The 23,925-nt window shown below is 44.9% G+C and overlaps 1 protein-coding gene across 1 annotated transcript in view; it reads right to left on the bottom strand.

The window, feature by feature from the left end:
* The window catches only part of C22H10orf90 (chromosome 22 C10orf90 homolog), an 84,622-nt gene that overhangs the window by 55,344 nt on the left and 5,353 nt on the right, over window positions 1-23,925 (bottom strand). Inside the window, exon 2 of the mRNA XM_069567433.1 lies at window positions 19,273-20,395. Within this exon, the coding sequence (XP_069423534.1) occupies window positions 19,273-20,368 (1,096 nt within the window). The 5' untranslated portion in view covers window positions 20,369-20,395. The remainder of the gene's footprint in view (window positions 1-19,272; window positions 20,396-23,925) is intronic.

A 23,925-nucleotide genomic window follows, 5' to 3' on the forward strand; every position in this document is an offset into this window, starting at 1 on the left:
TAATCTGATCAGAATTGAAAGGAGAAAATGGAACAAATGAAGGACCGGAAATCCAGACATGACTGGGACATCTCCACAACTATGAAAAAGAACCATCAGATCTATGGAGTACAATAACCAAAGAGAAAACCCACATCTAGAAACATCATAGTGAAGTGTAACATCAAACAGAAAGAGAAGACCTTAAAGGCAGTTCAAAGGAAAGGCACGCAGGTGTGACGACTAGACTTATAGCTACTTTCTCCAAGTTACAGTCCAAGCCTAAGGCAATCGGATGATATTTTCAAAGGGCTAAGAGGAAATAATTGTAGACATTAGAATTGCATACCATGAAAAGCTTTCTTTCAAGAACACAGTAAAAAAATAGATGTTTTTAGAATTTCTGCTTTTCCCAACTCCCAAACATACCTGGGAGAGTTGACCATCAAAAGTCCCTTCACTGTGGATGTATCACCAAGAAGATGTACCACCTAACACATGTACTTTAGAAAGATGGAAACGGCTGTCAACAGCAAAGGTCTACATGCACAAAGAAATGGCGAGCACAAAAGTGGCAAGCATAAGGCAAAGCTAAATACTGATCTTAGGAAAGTAACATTCAACTTGGAGGAGCCACAGAAACAAAACAAGATGGAACCGAAACATGTAATAGAAGGGATGTATCTGTCTGGGATCATGGATAGCTAAAGTGCTCTAAGCGAATAAACAGTTTGGGACATGATTAAGAATACTCATCATCTCTTGGCTTTGTTAGGTTCACATGTTACAATTTCTAGCTGGTAACTGAAATGATAAAAATAAATAGTGTAATTTCCAAATAGCAGAGAAAAAAAATAGAATGAGAAAAAAACCAATTCAATACAGGGCTGTTAAAAAGATAGAAAACCTAAAAAATATGATGTAAATAAATAACCCATATGTATCAATAATCAAAATGAGTATAAATGGTCTAGATTTTCTAGTTAAAATAAATACATAAGGTAGCTAATAAAATTTTGCAAAAAAGAAAAACAAAACAGTAGTGGTCATAATCTAATCTTTCTCTGTCAGATATTAAGCTTATCATGAAGCTACAATTAAAACAAAGTGAAACTGGAGTACGGGCTTTCCCAGCGGCTCAGCGGGGAAGAATGCTCCTGTAGTGCAGGAGACATGAGTTCAATACCCAGGTCAGGAAGATCCCTGAAGGAGGGCACAGCAACCAACTCCAGTATTCTTTCCTAGAGAATCCCATGGACAGAGGAGCCTGGTGAGCGATAGTCCACATGGTTGCAAAGAATTGGACGTGACTGGAGTGACTGGACACGCGTACACGATACTGGAGTATGTGCAGAAAATATTCAGAATGGAATGAAAAAACTTGCATATCAAAACTGGAAGGAAATTTTTATCTTGAACTGATTATATAAAAACATTTGATATGAGCATTTAATCTAAGCTTCCCCCTTAGGCTAAAAAATTAAAAAGAAGAAACTCAGGAGAGAGCAAATAGAAACATAGGAATAATAAAGCTAAAAGCAGAATCGGTGTAATAGAAAATCAAAAAATAAGAGAAAAATGAATGGGTTAAAACCTAGACCTTTGAAAAACATCAGTAAAATGGATAAACCTCTAGCTAGACTGAACAAGTCTTCCCTGATGGCTGAGTGTGTAAAGAATCTGTCTGTAATGCAGGAGACACAGGAGAGGTGGGTTCGATCCCCAAGGAAAGAGCAGCCCATTCCAGTATTCTTGCCTGAGAAGTCCCATGGACAGGGGAACCTTGTGGGTTCTAGTTCATTGGGTCACAAAGTGTTGGACACAGCTGAGTGAGTAACCACACAGACTGATCAAGAAAAAAGACACAGATTACCAGCATCAGGAATAAACGTGGGCACATCACTACACATCCCAGGATAACAAGAAAATATGAACAACTTTATGGCAATAATTTCAACAACTTGATGAAATGGTAAATTCCTTGAAAGACACAAATTACCAGACTCAAGAAGCCACAGAAACCCTGACTAGTCATATAGCAATTAAAGGAACTGAATTCATAATTAAAGTGTTCCCACAAGGAAAACTTCAAGCCAAATGACTTCACTGTTGATTTCTACAAACCACTCAAGAAATAATGTTCATCTTCCAAAATTTCTTTCAGAAATACAGAACACTTCCCAGTTACCAGTTTATTATATACAGCTAGTATTTTCCTCATATCAAAACCAAAATCATTTCAAAAAAAGAAAATGGCATGCCAACATTCCTTAAGAGCATAAATGAAAAAAAATTTCCTAAAAGATTAGCAAATAGAATTCAGCAATATATTTATTTTTAAATTATAGTGCATCATGGCTAAATAGAGTTTAACCTAGAAATATACAGGTAATTTGACATATGAAAATCCATATAATTCCCCATACTTACAAAATAAAGGAGAAAAACTATATTATTATCCTAATAGGTATGTTAAAATTATGTCAATTTCAACATCCATGCATGATAAAAAGCTTTTATCACTTTAGGAATAGAAATAAACAACAGAAGATCCTGAATATAAAATTGGCAACGGATTTGGAAGACAGCTACGCTTCTCCACTACACCACCACCACTAAAACTGGCAAAGGATTTGAAAAGACACTTCTTCAAAAAAGATATGTGAATGGCCAATAGGCACATAAAAAGACGTTCAACATTGCTAGATCACTAGGGAAACGCAAATCAAAACCACAATGAGATGCCACCTTTCACCTGTTGGGATGACTATTACAGAAAAACAAGACAAAATGTGTTGGTAAGGATATGGAGAAGTTGTCCGTCTCGCGAGGATATAAAAAGGTGCAACCGTTATGGAAAACAGTAGGGCGGTTCCTCAGAAAGTTAAACGGCAATTCTGCTTCTGCGTAGATACCCAGAAGAATCAAAAGCAGAAACTCAGACTTTTGCAGACCTATGTTCGTAGCACCATTGTTCACATCAGTCAAAATGTGGAAGCAACCCACGTACCCAGCAAGAGGTGAACGGGATGAACAAAATACAGCATTATCCATACAACGGAATATGATCCAGCCTTGATAAGGTTTCAGATTCTGACTCATGAGACAACATGGATGAACCCTGAGGACATGATGCTAAGTGAAATAAGCCTCACAAAAGGGTAGACACTGTTAAGATTCCACTGATACAAGGTGCCTACAAAAGGGAAGTTCATAGAAACACAGTAGAACGGTGGTTCCTGAGGACTGGGAGTAGGGGGTATAATCGATGTTTAATGGATGTGGAGCTTCATTTTTGCAAGACGAAAATATGTCTGTGAATGAATGGGGGTGACGGTTGCAAACAAAGTGAACATACTTAACATACTTAACGGAACTGAACACAGCGAAAGTATTAACATGGTGAGTGTTGCGTTATATATATTTTATGTATTTATACGTATTTATACATGTATTATATATATTTTTTATATATATGTATTATACATATTTATCAGAGTGAAGAAAGAAAGAGAATAAATTAGGAATAAAAGGAAACTTCTTCAACTTGGTAGATGAAATCTTCTCTATTCAGTCCTTACAGCTAACCAGGAAATAGTCAAAAATGCTCACTTTCATCCCTTCTATTTTTATTCAACATTTTACTGTGTCTTAGTGCAATCAGCCAAGGAAAAAAGGAATTAAAGGAATCAAGATGGAAAAAGAGTAAGTAAAACTCTGTTTATAAATAATATTATCACGCACATAGAAAATCCTAAGGAATCTACAAAAAAACAGTATTACAATTATTAAGTGCTTTTAGCAAGGATGCAGCCTGGAAAATCCCATGGACAGAGGAGCCTAGAAGGCTGCAGTCCATGGGGTCACTGAGGGTCGGACACGACTGAGTGACTTCCCTTTCACTTTTCAATTTCATGCATTAGAGAAGGAAATGGCAACCCACTCCAGTGTTCTTGCCTGGAGAATCCCAGGGATGGGGGAGCCTGGTGGGCTGCCGTCTACGGGGTCGCACAGAGTCGGACACGACTGAAGTGACTTAGCAGCAGCAGTAGCAGCTTTTGAGGTCACCATGCAGATATCAGTTATGTGTAACTAAAAAATGTTGGAAATTAAATTTGTAAAAAATCAATGTGATGCATTTATAGCAGCATTCAGAATATGAAATAAATAAGGATACATTCAACAAAATATGTGAAAGATCTTTATAATAATGACAAAATACTGAAGAGAGAAATTAGAGATCTTTACAGTGACATGGAAGAATTTCAAAGGCCTTAGTCTGAGTGAAAAAAAGCTTATACAAAGAAAATCCAAGTTGCCTTAATTTATATAAACTCTAGGATAACAACAGAAAAAAACAATCTGTGATTTCTGGAAGCTGGGGTAGGAAGTAAGTTGACTGAAAAGGAGTCAAATGTTTCTCTGAGGTGAGAGAAATATTCTGCATATCAATGTGGTATTGGTTACATGGACATATATGTTAAATGTGTATACTTTATGTAAATTATACCTCAATGTAACTATTGTACCTCAATACAGCTAATCAAAAATTAAAAAGCAGAATGTAGGATTAGATTGAGAGGGCATTTTTAAAATATAAAATTAAAATTTGAAAAAAAGGTATAATGGTAGCCAGAGTGTCTCACTGCCTGAATTCTGCAGTAATGCAATACATGAAACGCTAACATTTAAAAAATAAAAATAAAAAATAAAGAAATGCTAACATTTTAATTTAGGAGCATCTGAAAGATTCTCCATCGTTCAAATCCATAGATGCTAGTAGGATGGCTTTTGCAAGTCATATAATATTCAAGTGGCATGAAAATTTCTAGAAGAAAAAAACTACATAAGTCAGGAAAATCCTTGTATAAAACCCAAATTCTATAAATGATTGGTGTTTCCAACCAGGAAAGAAATAATGGCTTATTCCATCAATAGCCACAGACAACTGGCAAACATTTATGAAAACAGATCCCAACCTTACCCCAGCTGAGAAAACACATTCAGAGGGATTACGGATTCAAATAAAGGAGCCAGAGAGAAATGGCCTAGAAAAGACCATTGTAACCCTGTCAGTGAGAACAAAGGGGAAGAGATTAGGAAGATAAAAACATCTGAATGTCAAAAATTACCATAAACAGACATGATGACTAAAGGCAACGTGGTGTCCTGGATGGGGTCCTGGAACAGAAAAAGGACATTAGTGGAAAAACTGGTAAAACCTGAAGAAAGTCTGTAGTTTAGTTAATAACACTGTGGCAACACGAATTGCTTAGTTCAGCGATTCTCAAAACGCGAGTGATTTTGCTCCCCAGGGAACATTTAGCGATGTCTGGAGATGTTTTTGTTTGTAAACTAGGGAGCCTTTGTAAACTAGCATCTCATGGGCAGAGGCCAGGGACGCTGCTAAATATCCTTCAGTTCACAAGATCTAAGTATCATCCAGCCCAAGATGCCAGCAGTGCCAAGGCTGAGCAACTCTGGCTTAGACAAAAAGTCCTAGGATTATAAGGAGAAGCTACATATATAGGATACACAGGCTCTCTGTGTACTATCTTTGGAACTCTCCTGATAACCTAAAATTATTTCAAAATCCAAAGTTTAAAAAGCAATGGTAAACATTAAAATGTAAATACAAAGGCTATATTTAACATAAAGATTCAAAAGGAAAAAAGGCTGAAGGAAAAAATGACCAAAGAAAACACAGAGGAAATTTACAGAAGAAACACAGATGTGTAACAAACACATGAGAAAGTTTAACATCTCCATAAAAAAAAAAATACAAACTAATATGCATGCTAAGTCACTTCAGTCATGTCCGACTCTTTGTGGCCCCATGGACTGCAGCCCCCCAGGCGCCTGTGTCCATGGGATTCTCCAGACAAGAATACTGGAGTGGGTGGGTTGCCATGCTCTCCTCCAGGGGATCTTCCCAACCCAGGGATCCAACCCATGTTTCTTACGTCTCCTGCATTGGCAGGAAGAAGGTTCTTTACCACTAGTGCCACCTGAGAAATTAATATATATATATATATATATATCATAAAGATTATTTTTCACTTATCAAAATCACATGAAAGTTTTGTAATGTTAATACCCAATGCCTGCAGATTTTCAAGGCAGCCACTATTTAGGTATTGATAGTGTAGCTTGACACAACCGTTACAGAGTATCATTTGGAAGTCAATACTAAAAAGCCTTAGAATTGTGCCTTTCCTTTGACCGAGAAATTCTAGGACTCTGACTTAAAGGAATCACATGAAATGCCCTCAAAAATTTCTCTGCAAGGACATTTATCAACATACTGTTATAAACAGGCAAAAATGAAAACAATCTATTTAACAGGAAGATTTTTCAAAAAATAGCTTAGGTAAATCCTTACAATAGAAGCCTCGGCAGCTATCAAATGATTAATAGAGGAACATGGAGGACATGAAAGGAAACTTGACAGTCAATCGCTGAGAAAAAGCAACCTCTAAAATGATGTTTTGCATGATCCTCTGTTAAGAAAAGGAAAGAAAAATTTTAAAAAAACCTGTTGCATAGATGAGATGATCTGACTAAAATATTAACAGTGATGTTTATCCAAGGGTAGTGGTGGTATGGTTGGTTTTTACTTTCCTCCTTTTGCTTATCAACATTTTCATTTTTACAATGGGCACGCTTTTTTATGTTTTCTATAAGAAGGGGCAAAAACTTTACAAAAGCAATGGAGTTGGAATGTACACCTTTTTCTAAGGCGTATTCCCATGGATGGTTTCAGACCTGGAGAGACACCATGGTGTGACCAGCAGTGCCAACAGCCACGAGAGATCTTGTGGCTGCGAAAATCAGCACAGGCTTTGCCACAACCCATTACCTCGTCACAGATTCTCCCTGAGGTCTCGCTCAGCTCTAGCTCCCAAATGCACAGCCCTGTGGTGTTCAGTGTCTTTTTTGGACCACTTCTCCCAAACTCTGCTGCCCGGGCTCTGACGCTCCACTTTCCACAGCTCCTTTGCTTCCATTTCTGAACTGAGGCGGGTCGCTTGGTACACGCACATGTATTTATGCAGGTGCAGGACAGGATGCTGCAGGACCTCAAAGTCATTTGTTCACTCTCTACACAGGCTGTCTGAACGAAATCACCTAAATACGGTCCATCGATACTCAAAACATGGATAAGCCTCTACCTTTCATCAGAGTCGTTTATCAGTTGAACAGACCCCAAAGGTTCCATACCACCTATTTCTTGCATTCCCCTGGTTGTTCCCAGGGTGATCTATATCTGGAATGCTTTTCCTTACAGAATGTTGTGACCACGTCCTCTTTCCAAGACCATGTCTCAGTTGATTTCCTGCAGACAGCCCAGATGATAACAAAGCCTGGTGATGGTAATGAAGTGTACTGAGTTCCCACCATCCACCATACAGCCCAGTGCTCTTCATGTAAATGACCTCACTGAGGATGCAAGGCCAGAAGCCAACTGAAAGAAACTCAGGTGGGTCTCATTCCCAAATTCACGGGGCTTCTGCCGGGTGACCCTATCACTGTTTCTCAACCATGTAGAGAGGGTGGATCTGCAGATTTCTATTTCAAAGAGCAGACCATTATCCTATCAGTCGGCTGTGGGCCTTGGGGCTTCCCAGGTGGCCCTCATGGTAGAGAACCCGCCTGCCGGTGCAGGAGACACAAGAGATGTGGTTTGACCCCCGGGTCAGGAAGATCCCCTGGAGGAGGGGATGGCAACCCACTCCAGCATTCTTGCTTGGAGGATCCCATGGACTGAGGATCCTGGTGGGCTACCGTCCATAGCGTCGCAGTGGACACAACTCAAGTGACTTAGCATGCACACGTGGCCCTTGAATCCTTTTCTCTTCATCTATCTCAGGCAAACCCGAGCAAGTGGCCCATGAGAATGAGCATTTCCTAAGCAACATGGGACACAACCCATTCGTATAAATTGAGGGGGTTACTCAGAAAGAAGGAAAAAAAAATACACACACAAACCCTTTTTCTCCATAGAGACAGCTAGGGTGGCTGACATGAGCAAATTTTAAAGACCAGAGAGACTCTGGGGAACGTTCTGAATGTCACATTATAGGGAAAATCTCACCAAGCCTTACCAAAGTAATAAATAGAAATAAACCCCCACCTCCAAAAACCCTTCAAAATATTTTTAACATTGTTCATGTATTTTCTATTTTTTTACATTTGACCATCTGAAGGATAATAAAGTTCTTCCTTGAACAAAATTTGATTATTCTTACTAAGCTCTTGGAGAGAGACAATCTTTTGAGAATTTTCCCCTCCAGTTTAAAATGAAGCAGGAAGGCTTTCACTTTATGTTCACAACCTACCTCTGGACAGTGAGTCTTACATGGCTCGCCACCCTTTCCTGGCCAGAGAGGTTTTGGACATGATCACAGGGAGAGGTGATCAAGAAGAAAAGGCAGCAAGCTTTTAAGTGACCCTGACATCAGCAAGGCTTTGTGGGGTCATCAGAATGGCCTGCACCCAGCACCCAGCACCTAGCACCCAGGTCCTGAGCACGTGTGCTGGGCTCCATGGCTCACTGCCGGGTATGGAGGGCTCACTGCCATTAACTCGGACTTGGATTCTGACCTCCAGGACAGTACTGTCTAGAAGAAGAAAAATGGCCCCCAAGACACAGCAAATACACGACATTAGAAGGCAACTGAATTCTTGGGAGTTGAGTCCTGAAGAGGCAGACTGGGAAGACGCCCTGAGGCTATGTCACGGCCTGCTGAGCCATGAGGCTTGCCAAGCAGGTGGTCCCCAGTCCCGGTGGGCTACGGGGAGGCTGGACACAGAGCAGGCCTGGGGTTCTCCCCCAAGGATGATTCCATCATTTCTCCCCCAACCCAAATACATTCTGGAGACATCTGTGCTTGTCACCACTGGGCTGGGGGGGTCTATTGGCATCTCTTGGGTAAGGCTAGGGATGCTGTTAAACATCCTGCGGTGCACAGACAGCCCCAACAACAGAGAATTATCTGGCCCCAAATGCTGATGCTGCCAAGGAGGAGAGACGGAAGGCAACACTGGGGTAGGGGGCACTGAGTCAGCTATCGTCAAGGTCACGGTGAGAAGCAGGAACCACGAAGCAAAATGTTCCCTCTCACTAGCGACCATGGAAATACCAGCCCAAATCTCAACAGAGCAGCATTTTTCCATTTGGAAATTTGGGAGAATTTGCAAACTAATACCTAGTCTTGGCCAAGCATGTACAGAAAGGCACTCGCCTAGGCTTCTCTTGGAGTCTAAATTGGCATGTGTGTCCAGTACCTTAAAAAGGCTGATACTCTCTGATAGACGTTCCATTTCAAGGGTATTTTTTTTGAAGGGAAATAACTCAGCACACAGAAAGCCTTATAAGCCCAGTGTTCACATCAGTATTACTCCAAAAAGTGAAAAACGAGTAACTACTTCAAGGACCAACAATGGAGAACTAGTTAAAGTACGATATATCCATAAAGCACACCACAGCACAGTCAATGAAAGCTATCTTCATAAAGTCCTGTTAATATCAGGGAAAATTTATGAGACAGCGTTGAGTGGCAGAGACCCAGAGGGAAATTACATATGCAGCAGGATCTCAGCCATTTGTGGGCAAAATACAGACGTGCCTAGAAAGAGAAAGGAAGACAAGACACCAAAATGCGAAGCGTGATTACTTAAGGGGACTGAGCTTTCTATTTTGCTCTTTGTTGTTCATAGTTGCCTGTAATGTATTAGAGTCAGGAAAATAAATCTCCTGGTGCACAGAAATTTCATGAAGATAAAGGTTTGAGTGAGGAGAGTGGCTGTGGTCATGGAGAAAAAGGGATGGGCATCAGAGACTTTCCACTTTCCACTTTTGTTTAATATGGAAGCAAGGAAGAGGGAGGAGGCAAAGCTGACACTAACTCATGACCCTGGGAGCCAGGAGGTGAGGGGACCCTTGCCAAGAGCAGGAGGAAATCTGAGCAGAAAAGCAGCCGCAGTGGTCTGGGACATGCCATCAGAAGGTCATGGAACACAGCCAGAGGCATGAGCGCCCCACCCGGTAGCTGCGCATTCCTGGAAAAACGGAGGTAATTTGTGTACCTTTCCTACAAACTTTCAGGGAGGAGTAACTGGATTAAACCCCATGAAGTATCTGGGACAGCGCAGGACACACAGCAAGACCACAGAAATAAGAGAGGGGCTTTGGTGATTGTTGTATTCGTGGGGAGTTGAAACGGCGGCTCTTGCCAGACCTTTACACCTTAGCGTGCCCAGATCCCTGTCGCCTCCTATCCTTCTCTTTTCCTAGATGCTGTCAAACACTGCTGAGGCATAAAACATCACCTCTAGGGAGACCATCCCCCAAACCATAACTCTATCCTGGAACACTGGTTTGGCTCTGGATTCATGGGTCCAACTGTCAGCTTGCAGCTGGTACCTGTGTGTTCCACTGACACTTCAGACAGAACCTGTCCTCACGGTACCTGGGATCTCCTACACCTCTCCTCACATTCTCTCCATCTCATAACAAGCTTCTCCCCTGTTATTCAACATATGTGAAGAACTCTTAAAATTTAACTGTCAGAAAGCAAACAACTCAAAAAAAAAAACCAGACCAAAACTTTTTTTAGACACGTCACCAAAGAAGACACACAGATGGAAAATAAGCATATGGAAAGATGGTCGTCATATATTACCAGGGAATTGCAAATTACAACAAGAAGAAGATACACTATGCAACTATTAGAACAGTCACAGTCCAGAACACTGACACCACCAAATGCTGGCAAGGACATCGAGTTACCAGAACTCTCATTCATTACTGGTGAGAATGCAAAATGGTGCAGCCACCTTGGAAGACAGTTTGGCAGGTTCTTACAAAACCAGACATACTCTTACCATGTGATCCGGCAATCATATTTCTTGGTATTTCCCAAAGGAGTTGAAAACTTATGTCTGCACAAAAAACTATACATGGATGTTTATGGCAGCTTCATTCATAATTGCCAAAAACTTGGAAGCAATCAAGATGTCCTTGTTTAGGTCAATAGATTTATAAAATGTGGTCCATCCAGACAATGGAATATTATTCATACTTCAAATGAAATGAGCTTTCACACAATGGAAAGACATGGAGGGGTTTTAAATGCCTATTAGTAAGTGAAAGAAGCCAATTTGAAAAGGCTGTGTATAGCATGATTCCAAGTATATGACATTTTGGAAAGGGCAAAATTATGGAGTCAGTAAAAGGATCAGTGGTTGCCAGAGTTTGGGTGGGGAAGGATGAATACAGGGAACACAGAGGATTTGGGGGGACAGTGAGACTATTCTATATGATCCATGTCATTATACATTTTTTTCCAAACTCATCGGAGGTCCACACCAGGAGTGAACCCTAATAAAAGCTATGGACTTTGGGTGGCAATGATGCATCAATGTAGGTTCATCAGTTGTAGCAAATACATCACTCTGCTGGTAGATGTTGAGAGCAGGGGAGGCTGTGAATGGGGTGGGGGTATCTCTGCACCTTCCTCTCAATTTGGCTGTGAACCCAGAACTGCTCGAAAACACAAAGTCTATTTTAAAAGCCCCCAAATCTCCCAGCACCCAAGCTGGGAAGTCAGATGTCACCCTTGCCACTCCCATCCCCCTTCTGACCGCATCAATACTCAAGACTTGTGAATTCCACCATCAAACCATTTCCCTAGCCTCCATCCTCCCATACGACTCTCCTCTACCCCATTGCAATGACCTCACCTCCTTTATCCCTCACCTTCCAAAAGGTAAAGGGGATCGTCTTAAAGCATACACCATATCACTACATCTCACTGCTGTTAGGATAAAAAATTGTCAATCCTTATTCTGGTCTCAAAACCCCGATCCGAACCATTTCACGAGCTTCCTTCTTCAGCCTCGAGCTTCAGCCTCGTGGTCCTGCTTGCTATACTGCAGACACACTGGCCTTCTCAGCATCTCAAAGATGCCAAGCTCATCTCTGCCCAGAAACATCCTCACATGCTGGTGCCTCATGGATATGCTTCTCAAGAATCACATACAGGGACTTCCCTGGTAGTCCGGGGGTTAAGACTTTGCCTTCCAATGCAAGGGGTGAGGGTTTGATCCCTGGTCAGGGAGACAAGGTCCCACATACCAGAAAATCAAAACTTGAAACAGGCAGTATTGGAACAAATTCAATAAAGTCTTTAAAAATGATCCACATCAAAAATCTTTATAAAAAAAACAACCACAGACACACACTCCTGCATATAAAATAGGTAACCACCGAGGGCCTCCTGCAGAGCGCAGGGAACTCTCCTCAATACTCTGTAATAAACAATACGGGAAAACCATCTGAAAAGGGGAGAATGAATGTATACGTGTAACTGAATCACTTTGCTGTGCACCTGACACTAATACGACACTGCAAATCAAGGATTCTCCAATAAAATTGCAAAAATAAAAAAGTCCCTTCCGCAGAAAGATCATCTTGGTGAGTCCCCTCTTCTAAACGAAACCTTCCTTGTTGCTCTCTCACGGTCCTCTCCTCACCGGCCACAATCTATGATGACATACATATTTAGGGGTATCATTGGATGTCTGTGTCCCCAGCAGAGTGTAACCTGCGTGGTGAGCTGACCATGTCTGGGTTTCCTGTCCACTCTGTGGAACGGAAGGCTTGCCCACGGCCCCCACAGGAGGGAGGGAAGGTTGTCTAGACAGGGGTCTGGTCTGGCACCGCCATGCAAGTACCTAATTTTGCTGCTGATGTGTAAAGAGGCAGGAGAGCCGCATACCAAGGATGAGCCTCAGCCGGGACATACCTCTGGGCAGGGGGAGGAAAGAATCAGAGGAAGCCAGACAGGGATGGATGAGAGAGGCAGAGGAGACCCCAGAGTAAGTGAGGTCACCAGGAGAGAGCTTTGCCCTTTGACCCTGAGTATCTCTCCAACCCGACAACCAGATGTGTCTGAACAGCTACTGTGACAGAAAACCAGAGCCAGGAGAATGCATAAGTTCATGTCCTAGGAGAGGGGAGCTCAAGAGAGAGCTGGTCTGTGTCTCTTGTTTCACAGATAAAGACATGGAGACTGGAGGGAGGAGACCTGCCCACAGTCGCCCGGAGCGCACCCCTGAGAGGGGCTGGCGCACCTTTTCTGTAAAAACGCAGTGGTAAATACCACAAGCTTTGTGGGTCAGTCTCTGTCCCAGCCACCCAACACCACCAGGCAGTGCAACACGGCCACAGAACAGAGTGTGAAGGGGCAGCCATGGCTGCGTCCCCATGGTGCTGGAGAAGACCCCCTCATATAGCAAGAGGATCAAACCAGTCCCTCCTAAAGGAAATCAACCCTGAATACTTGTTGGAAGGGCTGATGCTGAAGCTCCAATACTTTGGCCACCTGATGTGAAAAGCTGACTCGTTGGAAAAGACTCTGATCCTGGTAAAGGTTGAAGACAAAAGGAGAAGGGTAGGGCGGCAGAGGATGAGATGGTTAGACAGCATCTCCGACTCAAAGGACATGAATCTCAGCAAAGGCCGGGAGATAGGGAAGGACAGAGAAGTCTGACGTGCAAAGACTTAGAGAGTGAGCAACAAAGTCCCAGTGAAACTTGACTTACAAGGACAGGCTGAGGGCTGGTTCAGTCCCAGGCTGAGGTTTTCTCTTCCTGCTCTCAGGTGTTGCTGCACACCAGGGGGCCCGTTTCATTGTCCATTCATCAGCGGATTCTAAGGCTCCCTAGCTGCTCTTGCTATGAACGACAACACAAAATGCGAAATCTCATTCTTCTCAAGTCTCCTCTTACTCCTTCCCAGCAAGCAGGCACCATCCTAAGATCGCGCACCTGGTCCTCGGCCACCCCCCACCACGGCAGGAGGGCGTGCGGTCCCCGTGTGAGTGCTGGCCAGGCGCTGGGCAGTAGGGTGCAAGGCTCACCCTCTGGTTGAGAAGGTCTGAGAGGCGAGGAGCCTCAGGACTCTGCAGAGGGTTAGACGCATCCTGCGGGCACTTCCAGCCACTGAGGGCACTGCCCCCCCATCCTATCCTTGGCACAACAGCCCCTGAACCTGACCACTTCTCAGCACCCCTGCCACCCGGTGCCCAAGTCACTGCTCTCGGCTCCACTGTTCAGTATACGTTTATTGAGTGAATGTCAGTAGTAGGATCAGTTAGGAAGAGTGAGAGCTTTCCCAAATGGAAGCTACACCCCAAGAAAACATTCCAAGAAAGGTTTTGGGGAAATCAGCATCAGTGACGAGAGAAAGAGGGCTTTCCTAAGCAAAGGGAACAGCAGGGAGAAGGCAGAGAGGGCAAAATGAGAAGCAAGTGCCTCTGGGGAGTGGGGCAGTGAAGAGTGGATCTGCTTGAGTAACCCAAAAGGCTTAGGTTTTTTGGAGATTCTATTAACAAAAGAAAAGAAAAGAAACAAAGAAAAACCCAAACAAAAACGGTACAGGGTGGGAAAGAAGGATTTCTTCAAACAGGTGCTAAGATCCATACCCCACTCCCCCACGCTTACTGCCCCAGGTCCAGCCCTGAACAATCCTCAAGTTGTTTTAGAGAATTATGAGGCCACAAAGAGGAGAGAATGTAAACTTCAGACAGGCCAGCTGGGATGCACTCAGACCCTCTCCTCTGGGATGAAGGATGTAGTCCCCCACTGCTGCTAGGGTCCTGCAGAAAGACAGTTCTCATAAGTTCAGTGTAACTATGGCAACCGTAAGGCTCACCAGAGGTGAATCCCCTTTCCAGGACTGAGACTCTGTTCCCTTGCCCCCAGAGTAACTCTGAAAGGCCACCCCAAGTTCAGAGCCCTCTGAGGCTTTCATTCTGACTGTATCACAGAACATTCATATTCTAAGCCCCTGTCAACAACCCCATCTGTGAGTGCCACTCCAAGAGCACCTAGCAATAAATGCCCATTCACGACCATCTCAGAGAGAGCTGGATTTCCACAGACTCCAACATGGAATAATGGCCAACAGTGTAAACTTTGTCTTGGAGAACAGACAGTAAGGAGGAGGCAAATTATAGCTGGCAAGTCAAATCTGGCCCACTGCTAGCTTTTGTCAATAAAGTTTTATTGGAACAGAGTCATGCTTATTTATTTACACATTGTCTGAAGCTGCTTTCATCCTATGATGGCAGAGCTGAGTAGTTGCTATGGATACCACATGACCCACAAAGCCTATACTTGCTACCTGGCCCTTTCCAAAAAGAAAAAAAAAAAATGTTTGCCAACCCCAGTTCTAGATCATTTAAGAAAAAAGCACAGTTGTAAAACAAGGGTTCCTCCTCAAATGTCTTCTGGCATTTCTAGCAAGAAGTCTTCATGGGCTTGAGAGCTGAGTGTGATGCAGGCCTCTCTGGTAGACCTGGCATGTATACACACAGTGTCATGTAGCCTCCCCTTGAATGGTGGAAGTGGTCTCTTCATGAGATAAACATCACTGCTACAAATGCATTAGATCACCGCGTCAGAACGCCAGTAAACACAGCTCTCCTTCTGTGACCTGGAAGGGGTTCCTCCCTCTCCAGTCACTAGTGACTGCAGCTTTGGCCACTAGTGACTGCAGGTCACAGAAGGGATGCCGTGTTTCTTAGCCTTCTGAGTAAATGCAAACTGAGGACTTCTCAGGCCAACGCCACCACAGCCATTCTAAGACAGCATGTCCACCTAGAACGTCGGTATCCACCTAGGACACACCAGCATGTTGGCAGATGGTGTCCACTCAACAGGGTCTTCTCCACAAGCACTGAAATAGAACCAGGTGGTTCTGGCTCATCTACTTGGTTGTTTCCAGAACAGCAGAAAGCTTCAGATCTAGACCACGGATGGGAAATCAAACTGGCAATAAGTAACGTATGGAACTCAATACTGGCTTAGGCATGCAACACCAGGGGAGGAGAGAAATATCCAGGTCAACCTGGGTGTCCCACAGAACACCAGGAGAACAGGTCTCAGGCTAGGAAGGAAGTCTGAGCCAGTAAGTTTTAACTGTGTCAATGGCATGGCTTGTCACATTTAGCTAGAAATTAAATGCACTGCTTATTCCTAACAGATTCTACCAGGGTAACAGGGCACCACATGCTGGTCTTATTTAAACACCCAGGAGCAGTGTTTGAGCATCACCTTGGACAGCGGTAATGGACATGGGGCCACCACTGAGAGAGTCCCCACCTTCCTAACTTGATCTATTCTGTGCTCTCACTGAGCATGGCACAGCCAGAGCCAAACACACAGGACTGAGCTCAGCTCTGGCACCTCCAAGCCAGGTGGGCTCAGGCAAGTTATTTAACATTCAAGCCTTGTCAGTCTTTTCTGCAAAATAGGAAAGATGATATCCTCTTTATAGAAGGATTTGAATGATTCAAAGTAATGAATACGATGCATACAGCCCAGAGCTTAGCCTCTGGGATTTCCACAGTGTGTGTTGTAGGTATTGATAGGATGGTGATGGTGGGATGGTGGTGATGGTGAAATTCTTCTCTACCAGTAGATGCTGGGATTTGTTGAATGCCCACCTGCCAGGTGCCAGCAGGATGCTTCTAACAGTGGAGAAGTAACAAACTTACAGGACCTGAAGAAATGAACAAAGAGGGAACCCGTCCCCAAGCCCTCAGCCTCTGAAAAGAGAACAAGTACCCCCTGGGTCTGCGTGTCCTGGCAGACACAGCCAATCTGCATTGCACAAAGCACTTGATAGCATCTCATTTTCTCTAATCTTAGTAATCTTCCTGGGTGTGTGTCCTGGAGGCTCTTTCAAGAATACAATTTATAGGACTGTCTGTCTGATGACCTAATAACTAGAGCTGAAATTGCTTTGCCTCCGTTTGTGCAGAATCTCTAGGGCTGCACCTTCCTGCAGCAGAATGCTAGTCGGCTAGTGAGGATGCTGCTTGTTTGATATTTTGGAATCCTTCAGATACAAAGAATCAGAGTCTTCTGATGAACCACAGGTGAACCATACGTCACCTATGAAGTAGAAGACTGCTAACAGCACATGTAGCCACAGGAGGCTGTCAAGAATGCCTCAGATAAGACTCCAGTTTCAAATGAAAAAAACACAAACAGTTCCTTCGCGCTTTAATGAGCACCACCACTGTTGGCAAGTACTCGCATTAAGGTTAAAAAGCTTTGTCAAGACTGAAGGTCAGAGAGCTCACCCTTGCAGACTTGTGTTGACTGCGCTAGGCCAGACTGTGGTAGTCAGAGTCCGTGATGAGCTGTGCTTATACATTTCAGGCAAGAATCCTATCACGTGGGCAAGAAGTGCTTTCTTGTCACTGGGAAGAAATGCATCCCATTGCAAATGAGTTTCTGAATGAGAGAGCACAACATTACGGGGATATGTGTTTGTGTGTGTGTGCATGCGTGTGTGTGTGAGCATTTATACACGTGAACACATGTGTCCCAGTGAGCCCAAGGTTCTATAACTTTGAGCTTTATGACTGAGGGCCCAGAGTCACATGGAACCTCTTTCCCTTATAGATTTCATCTCAAAAAGAACAGAATTTGTTAAAGCTTAAGGGAAGCTTCAAGAATACCAAATCCAACCCCTTCTGTAGTTACCCAGATGAGGAAACAGGCTCAGAGAGTTAGTGTGGCTTCTCCGTGTTCCACGTGCTGCAAAATAATAGATGAGCAACTCTAAGAAAGTGATCTGGCCTCCATGAGCTTCTCCTTCCTCAAATGGTAGAGCAGGGCCAGGCGGTTTAGAGCCTTTCAAATGCTTCACACCTGCCTCATCTGGATTAGAGCTATTCTGAGAGAGGTCAGCTCAGGGGAGGTAAAAATTAACTCATACTTTTTGCTTAAGAAAGCCACTTACAGGAGCAGTCATCTCACAAAGCCACAAGCAAAAACCTTCTCTGCACCGAAGTCAAGAACAAGACGGGGGGATTTTCTTTGTTCATGCTCCTCTGAGATAAATGTTGGAGTCCTGGCTCTAGTGATTTTTAAGACTCTTTTGTTGAAAGTGCTGTAAATCTAAATTATGATTTCATACCATGAGACACTGCACAGAGACAAGGGTATGCTTCAACAGGGAAGCATGCAACACTCCAGGCCATATATTTCCAGAATCTTCATCAACAGGGAAGAAGAAATGGCTGGCTTGAGAAATGTCTTTTAAAAACCAAAGTGAGGCCCAGCTTCGCAACACTGATGGCTGCTTACATTTTCCTAGTTGCAATAAGTCTGCCAGGCTCCGAGGCATTCAACAGTCTCATCAGTCCTCAAAGCCATGTCAAATTGCCTTAAAATTCTCTGAGCATTCGATATATATATACACTTGTTAAAATTAATTACATCATTTAACATTTCTACACACATTATAGCTTTAAAATGTGTTACAGTCATTTTTATTAATTAATAAAGCTTTTAATGGGCAAAAATTGTACCATAAAATCATCATGCATATTCTGCATATGCCTTTTACTCAGTTTTACTACTATTACCTTTAAATATTTCCCCCAAGTGGTAAGTCACTAATTCATAAACCAGAGTTTCTCACAGTATACACAGGGAAGGAATCTGACCACTGACTAAGGCCCACTCCACCTCCACCTCCAGTCTCCCTAGAAAGGTGATGGGTACCCAAAACAGCTGACCCTGCGAACTCTGCCTGGCCCTGGGCAATGGCAGAAAGGCAAACATCCCGGCCAGTTTGCCCCCAGAAAACGTAAGTAAGGGAACAGAAAACAGCCGCCTTTGCTGTTTGGTATGGAGAGTCCCCATTTTGCCTCTTTTTGAAAACATCCCATAATTGCTATCCACACTCACATACAGACACACTCTCACATATATACTCCATGATGGGGCCTTGTGGCCCAGGTTTCTAAGGCCAAACCATCAATATCAATGACCCAATTGAAAAGTAAACAGCACAGAAGCCCGGACACTTCCAGACATACAGATGTTCAGAGCAGAGGCATAAGACATCCGGGAATAGATGGCCCTCGGTTCTTCTCATCCTACCCTGGAACGACAAGGGCCTAGATGAACTTCACTTGGGGCGAGTTTCCTACTCATTACATATGGTCTGGAGCTACTGATGGAAACAAGTTTACGGGAAGACCTTTCATAATTTACAGAAGCATCACCTAAGAACATCTATGCAATCAGACATTGATATGGAGCTATGGTCAGCTCTGAGTGGAACAGATGAAGCCACTATTGAGAACTGCTTCTTGGAGTAACTGACCTAGAAGAAACTCACTAAGCACCTTGGCAATTACACCAATTACCTGAAGCAGGGAGGGGTCTGCCCTTGGTGGCAGGGAGGATGGGAGCATCACTCACCTGCTGTGTAACTCCAGCCCGGGATGTGAATGGACAGTTGGTTGGCTTGATGGTGACCACGGGTGGGACAACGAGTTGCCTGGTCCTCCTTCCATTTTCTCATGGTGATCTGGTTAGTTCCCACCTCTGCATTTTCCGAAGGAAGAGAGCCTCTCCAAGGACCCCTGCCAGCCTCCAAGTTCCCGAAACGCATCTGCCCCAAAGATGGGTTTTCTTTCAAGAAACTTCCTTGCAAACCCAGGTTCCAGCGTGGGCCAAGGAGGTCCTGGTCTCCCTCCCGGAGCTCGGGCTTCAGGGCTCCGCTTCCAGGCTCTCGTTTCTCTGTGTCATCTACTCCATCTGGTGTCAGCCTGTGTGAACTGCAGCTCAGGTTGAGGGACAGGACGGATCTGTGCATCTTAGGGCCAGCAAGCTGAGGTGGCTCCACAGGGACCGAGAGGGACCTGTCCAGATAGTAGATGGGATTGGGACACGACTGGGACACCCTGAGATGGACACACGAGCTGAACACCAGCGGGCTCTTTCCTGCCCGTGACCGCAAGGTGCCTGGAGAAAAACGATCCTCCCTGTGGTCCACGCTGGTGATCCAGTACCCGTGTCCCTCACACAGCTGTGCATGGGCCTCGGGGACCTTCGACCCCATCACACAGCTGTTTCTGGAGAACTCTGTACAGGTGAAAGGCCCATGGTGCTGAGTTGGATCGGCATCGCCAGCCAGAGCAGAGGGGTCCCCAAGCAGAGCATCCTGGGCCCTGCACTTGATGCAGAGTGGGTCCCCAACAGCCTCCCACACCAGGGTGCTGGCAGGGGGACCCACACGCCTGGCCGTGATGGTGATGGATGCAAAGCCCTTCTGGGAACCACTGCATGGCTTCTCCTCCTTGGGCGGCAGCTTGGTCTCGAGTCCTGGCTCCCCCGCCGGGGTCTGAACTCCCAGTCCTCCAGTAAGGAACTCGAAGGCCCTGTTAATGGTGACTCTGCTGCGATTAGCCAGAGACGGCTTCATGGGATATGCACACGGCGCAGGCGGCGCGGCCCCATTTTCTTTTGATTTATTCTCATCAATCAGCTGTGAAATGACTATGGATGAAATCATTTTTGTATTCTGAGATGCCAGAGTCCCCTGCAAATGGAAAAAGATGGCAATTATTCAAGCGGCTTGTTGTAATGCAGGCAGATAACTCTTTCAAGGGCCAAGGGGATGCTGGAGAGTGTCCTTCCTAATATTCAAGTGTTTCTCACCCAAGGCCGTTCATCACACACCTGACACCCACCACCTCTGAGCATCTGAAGGGCAGGACACCCGTGTCTGCTTGTGAAAGGATTAGACATTCTGGAAAAATGCCTCTGACTGGGGAGTCGGTTTTGCTCTGCTGGCGTCTATACCGAGCTTATTTAATGGTGTTTGTGTTGATGGGGATAATCAGATTTCAGCAATCACCTTCACCAGGCCCAGGAGCACCTGGATGCGGGTTCTCAGCTTCACAGAAGAGGGAAGATGCCTTCTGGAGGACGGCTGGGGCTCGGGGGCACAGGTGTGCATGGGGGATGAGTCCAGGCTCCTCCATGGGATCAGCACAGGCGATTCCAGAGAGCACCCCTACTCCTGACCTCAGCCCCCGACTCCCCAGCAGAGTCCCCCATCTCCACTGGGTCTATACTGGAATTCAGTCACTCACCCAGGCTCCACATCACAGGATCCAAGTCCAGAAGCCAAAATTAACGGAAATCAAATGCCCAAGCTTGACAACTGCCCAGAATAACACAGTAATGACGGTACATAACAGAATGGGATGGGGGTGGGGGTTGGGCTGAAACAGATGCAGTTTTATGGCATTTCAATGCCCAGGTACTTGAACGTGAATTTTTGTCCAATATAACGATCAAGGGGCTGCATGCTTCCTAATCAGCAAATCTACGTCCTGACAGTCGATCACCAGGTGTCCAAGCACTGTGCTGTGATCTGTAATAAAGCATCTACCCAGGTCGAGACCAGGAAGAAGACTGCCCTCATTTTGATTTTATCACACGTGTGCATGAAGTACTGCAGAAAACCACACAGGAGACTGAGCGCGTCCAGCACCAGGGGATGCTCGCGGGGTTCTGAGTCACTGTGTTGGCGTTCCTTATTCCAGGTGCTTCAGAGGAACGCTTGCATACACTGCAAGGCACCCGAAATTACCCAGGGACCTGCTCGCCCCACGCTGCCTGCAGGATCTTCACTTCGGGGCCCTGAAGGCGTAACTGTGCTCAGCACTGACCGCAGCAGCTCGTGAACACCAAGGAACCCGAGGATCACCTGGGATGTTACACTTGCAGGTTTCCCAGACTCCAAATCTGAGGTGTCTGTGGGTGGGGCCCAGGCATCTGCATTTTAGCCAACATTCCTGGCAGCCTGATGCAGGTGATGACCCAGGGAGCTCACAGAAAACCGCGGACAGAGCTGTGGGGTGGCTGGTCTTTCCAAACAGGGGAGGGCCTGTGTTTGATGACAGCAGATTGTTCTCTTCTTCTAAGATGGGATAAGAAAGCACAGTGGCTTTTTCTTTTCTTTAGAGCAGGATTCACATTCATTCACTTAGCTACCAGAATGCTCTCCTCCAGCTGGACTTCTGATTGGAGGACCCGTGCATGGGATCTTAGCACCCAAGACTCCTGGCATCCTTGCTATTAGATATGGGAAGAGGGACACTATGTCTTTCTTGGTTTTTCCTTTGTTTTCTCATTTTCATGGCAATCTCCATCAGCTCACAGGTGTTAACATTTGAAAGATACATGTTAACACTGTAAATCAACCATACTCCAATATAAAATGAAAATGAAAAGCAAAGATATGTGGCAAGTTGCAAATTCAAAAGATGACAAGTTAGGTGAATAAGAAGAAATGGAGAGGAGTGTGATCTTGAAAATCATCCTTTAAAAAATCAAAACGTTGGGCTTTCCTGTCAAACCAGTGGTCAAGACTCCATTCTTCCATTGAAGGGGGTCGGGGTTTGATCTCTGGTTGAGGAACAAAGATCCCACATGCCATGTGGCGTGGCCAAGAAAATATAAAAGAACAAAACAAAGTAAAAGAACCAGAACTAGCCTTCCAAGAGAAAAATAAATATCCAGGGCAGAATCAGGGCAGCTCTGGGTAGTCCAGTGGTTAAGCCTCCACATGTCCACGGCAGGGGCCACAGGACTGATCCCTGGTCGGAGAACTAGGATCTCAAATGCTGCACAGCACAGCCAGTGATAATAATAAACATCATGGCTACCTTTCTCCAGATGGCCAGTGCGAGCCAGGCTCTGCCTGAACCTCTTCTCTAAAGCAGGGGCTCCTCTTCAGTGGTTTTCAGTCCAGGATACACAGAATCATCTGGGTGCTTATAAAACCCCCAGTGCTCAGGCCTCCTCTCCAACGATTCCTTTAGAATCCTTGGGGGTTGGGCCCAGGCGTTGGTGCTTTTTATTTATTTTAAATTAATTTATTTATTAGAATTGGAGGCTAATGATTTTACAATATTGTGGTGGTCTTTGCTACACGTCGACATGAATCAGCCACAGGTCTACATGTGCCCCTCTCCCATCTCAAACCTCTTTAAAGCTTCCAGTTGATTACAGGGCCGGTGATGCAGACAGCCACTGGGATGTTCGAGACCCCTCCCACTCCCTCCCCACAACCCTGCAAGCAGCACGTTCCAGGGCTGTCATTTACTCACAAGAAACCAAAGTTCACCTAGTGCCAACCCCAGGTCACTTGACTTGAATATCGTTGCTCCCACTTTAGTAAAATTTCGTTCTGATAATAATTGCTCCCATGCAATCTGCAAAGTGCTTAATCACACCCAGGAGGAATTCCTTTGACACTGGTCTTCCAAGAGCAAAACAAATATCCATGTTGGAAACGGGGCAGCCCTGGTCTTGGAGTGCAAGTCTCCCCAAGTTTGGGCCAGTGAGCACCTGCAGAGAGAACACCTGGGATTTAAATCTGTGTCTTATGCAGATTTCTGAACCCCTCCCTCTGGAGAACTAAGGTGAGTCAGGATCTCAGGGGATAAGGCTCAGAAGTTGTATTTTTAAGCATCTGCCAGGTGAGTCTTCTGTACAGGTAAGATAGAGAGGATGCTGGGCCAGGTGCTCCCAGACTGGCCACAGGACTGTGGAGGCAGCCTTGGTTTCCACAGCTATAGAGCCAGGGGACAAACAGGGTAATTGTGGAGAAGCCAGGCTGCCTCGTACTGTGGCCCCCAGCATTAAAGGGGACTCCATCCTTTAGGCTCAAGATCGCATGAGAGCCTTGGCCTTGATATAAACAAGGGGTGTCAGAAATGAGGGGTGTGTTTCTAGGAGTGGGTGAAGGCCATCTCACCTGGAACAAGGGCAGACCAGAAAACAACTCTCATTGCGTCAAGCCGGCTGCTCGCCTGAGCTGAGTCAGGGAGCCACGGTCAGGAGCCCAGAGCACCCACGCTAGGCTGATACCCTCAGGGCTGTGGGTTTACAGACGCAGGTCCTAGAGGCCCAGAGGATGGGCCAGAGACTCAACCACCATTTCACTACTATAGGGCTGCAAGTGCTACTGTGACTTTGATCCCATTAGATGCAAACAAATAAGGGAAGTCTCACATGAATGATGTGAATCTGAACTTACTTCTGAAGCTCCATCAT

The sequence above is a fragment of the Ovis canadensis genome, chromosome 22 (assembly GCF_042477335.2).
Source record: "Ovis canadensis isolate MfBH-ARS-UI-01 breed Bighorn chromosome 22, ARS-UI_OviCan_v2, whole genome shotgun sequence".
Lineage (NCBI taxonomy): Eukaryota > Metazoa > Chordata > Mammalia > Artiodactyla > Bovidae > Ovis > Ovis canadensis.